Raw genomic sequence first — 2344 nt, 5'->3', positions numbered from 1 at the left:
CTGTGGTGTTAGAGAAGACTCTTGAGAGTCCCTTGGACTGCAAGGAGATCCAGCCAGTCCATTCTAAAGGAGATCAGTCCTGGGTATTCGTTGGAAGGACTGATGCTAAAGCTGAAACTCCAGGACTTTGGCCACCTCATGGGAAGAGTTGACTCATTGGAAAAGACTCTGATGCTGGGAGGGATTGGGGGCAGGAGGAGAAGGGGACGACAGAGGATAAGATGGCTGGATGGCATCACTGACTCAAAGGACTTGAGTTTGAGTGAACTCTGGGAGTTGGTGATGGACAGGGAGGCCTGGCGTGCTGCGATTCATGGGGTGGCAAAGAGTCGGACACGACGGAGCAACTGAACTGAACTGAAGTCATGTGCAACTCTTTGCCATGTCATGGACTAGCCTGCCAGGCTCCTCTGTCCATGGGATTCTCCAGGCAAGAATACTGGATGGGTTGCCATTCCCTTCTCCAGGGGAACTTCCTGACCCAGGGATCAAATTCTGGTTTTCTGCTTTGCAGGTAGATGCTTGCTGCCTACTCTGCCAGCTGAGAATTATTATCTGCAGCTTACAGAGAAGTAAACTGAGGCAGAGACAGGCAAAATAACCAATCTATGGATTTCTTTCCTGGGAAATCTATTTACAATACAAAGTTAACAGCCTAGATCTAGTTTCAGACTCATTGCATTTGAGAATAACATTACATAAGTCACAGTTCCTTTACCTAACCCATCCTACAGAATTCAGAAGGCTCTCAGACCCAAATCCCACACTGTCTCTGTCCATCTTGGGTGGCGGGTTTGACCAGACCACACATATACACACACACAACACACCTTGCAGTCACTTTTCTGGACATTCTCAAACTTCCTGAAAGTCAGGTTCAGAACCTGCACGCTACAGATATCTCATGGAATACAAAAGTTGCCCCTTTTAGGTAACCAATCAGAAGATGCTTTAGATCCAGAAGAATTGCCAGCAGCAACAATGACTAGCTTAACTGCAGAAGCCCTCTCCTGCAGGAAAAAATTCTCTAGTATTACATTAATCCTGCCTTCACCTTCTGGCTCCCGGAATAGCAGTCCCTTCCTAAGGAGTGACTTACCTGTTTCCTCACTGCCTAAGGACTATGAGATCAAGCTGCTTCCCACCTCTGACAACCTGTTCTGCCCACTACACTGGGCCCTGTCTAAATCTCCCAGACACTCATCACCATCTTCTCCTCTATGCCGTTCTCCTCTCCTGGCTTCAGGTCTTCTCCTAAAATCAAGTCTCATAAACAAGCTCTTGAGTTACCAAAACAAAAAAAAGCAGTCTCACATCAAATCCACCGGTCTCACCAAAGTTGCAGAAAACACACCTTTTACATAATGTCCAGTAGTAGTTTTATAATCTAGGCGGTGAATTCGAGGCTGTTTTCTATCCTGTGACCCCATCGCGTTAACCAAGGACACCTAACAGCAAGAAGGTGGCTAGTATAATCCTTTGTTGTTTAGCTGGTAAGTCGTGTCCCACTCTGCGACCCCATGAGCTGTAGCCTGCCAGGCTCTTCTGTCCATGGGATTCTCTAAGCAAGAATACTGGAGTGGGTTGCCATTTCCTTCTCCAGAAGATCTTCGTGACCCAGGGGTCCAACCCGTGTCTCCTGCATTGGCAGCCGGGTTCTTTACCACTGAGCCACCGGGGAAGCCCTGCGTAATGTGTATCTCCGCCTCAACCACGTCTTCCGGTTCTGAATGACTTCTCATTGACTCTCCTGAGACTTAAAGCCGGGGGCAGATAAAGTGTGTCGTTACTTACAACTTCACACACCTCTGACGGGCTAGACGAGAACGAACCGCATGTGAGGCACAAAAGCGTCAAGCCCCACACTAAGCTGCACGGTTTGACGGCTCCTACTGTTGCGGGGGGAGCGGTTAATTTTCGGTGCCAGGAAGCTGCCACTCGTCCGTACTTGGTGGAGGGGGTGGGGAGGGAATTTCAAAAGGAGACGACGGATTTCCCAGGCCGGTGAAGGCCCAGCAGCTCCAGGAAGGCGGTCCCAGCCGTACCTGAGAGGGGCGGCCGGTCGGGTTCCTGGCCGCCGCGGGCGGGCGGCGCGGGGTTAAGCAGGTGCGCGAAGCTGGCGGCGAAGGGGTTGGCGGCGAGCGGCTCGGTGCGGTACATCTCCCAGAGCAGGTAGAGCGCCGTGAGGCGCTGCGCCGCGCTGGGTAACAGGTCCGGCTGCTGCAGCAGCATCACGAGCACCGAGCCCAGGCGGAAGTGGTCGGCTTTGCTGAAGTAGTGGTGGAAGGCGGTGGACAGGCCCTCGAAGGTGCTGCCGCCGCCCGCCTCCTCCGAGATGATGCTC

At 52.0% G+C, this 2344-nt stretch overlaps 1 protein-coding gene across 1 annotated transcript in view; it reads right to left on the bottom strand.

Annotated features, from left to right (window-relative positions):
• CNOT11 (CCR4-NOT transcription complex, subunit 11) overlaps window positions 1-2344 on the bottom strand; it is a 31977-nt gene that overhangs the window by 11267 nt on the left and 18366 nt on the right. Inside the window, exon 3 of the mRNA XM_010829862.1 lies at window positions 2046-2341. Within this exon, the coding sequence (XP_010828164.1) occupies window positions 2046-2341 (296 nt within the window). The remainder of the gene's footprint in view (window positions 1-2045; window positions 2342-2344) is intronic.

This window comes from Bison bison, unplaced genomic scaffold, assembly GCF_000754665.1.
Source record: "Bison bison bison isolate TAMUID 2011002044 unplaced genomic scaffold, Bison_UMD1.0 scf7180017864508, whole genome shotgun sequence".
In the NCBI taxonomy this organism is placed as follows: Eukaryota; Metazoa; Chordata; class Mammalia; order Artiodactyla; family Bovidae; genus Bison; species Bison bison.
Note: the sequence above shows the minus strand (reverse complement) of the source record. Positions and strands in the feature narration are given on the sequence as shown.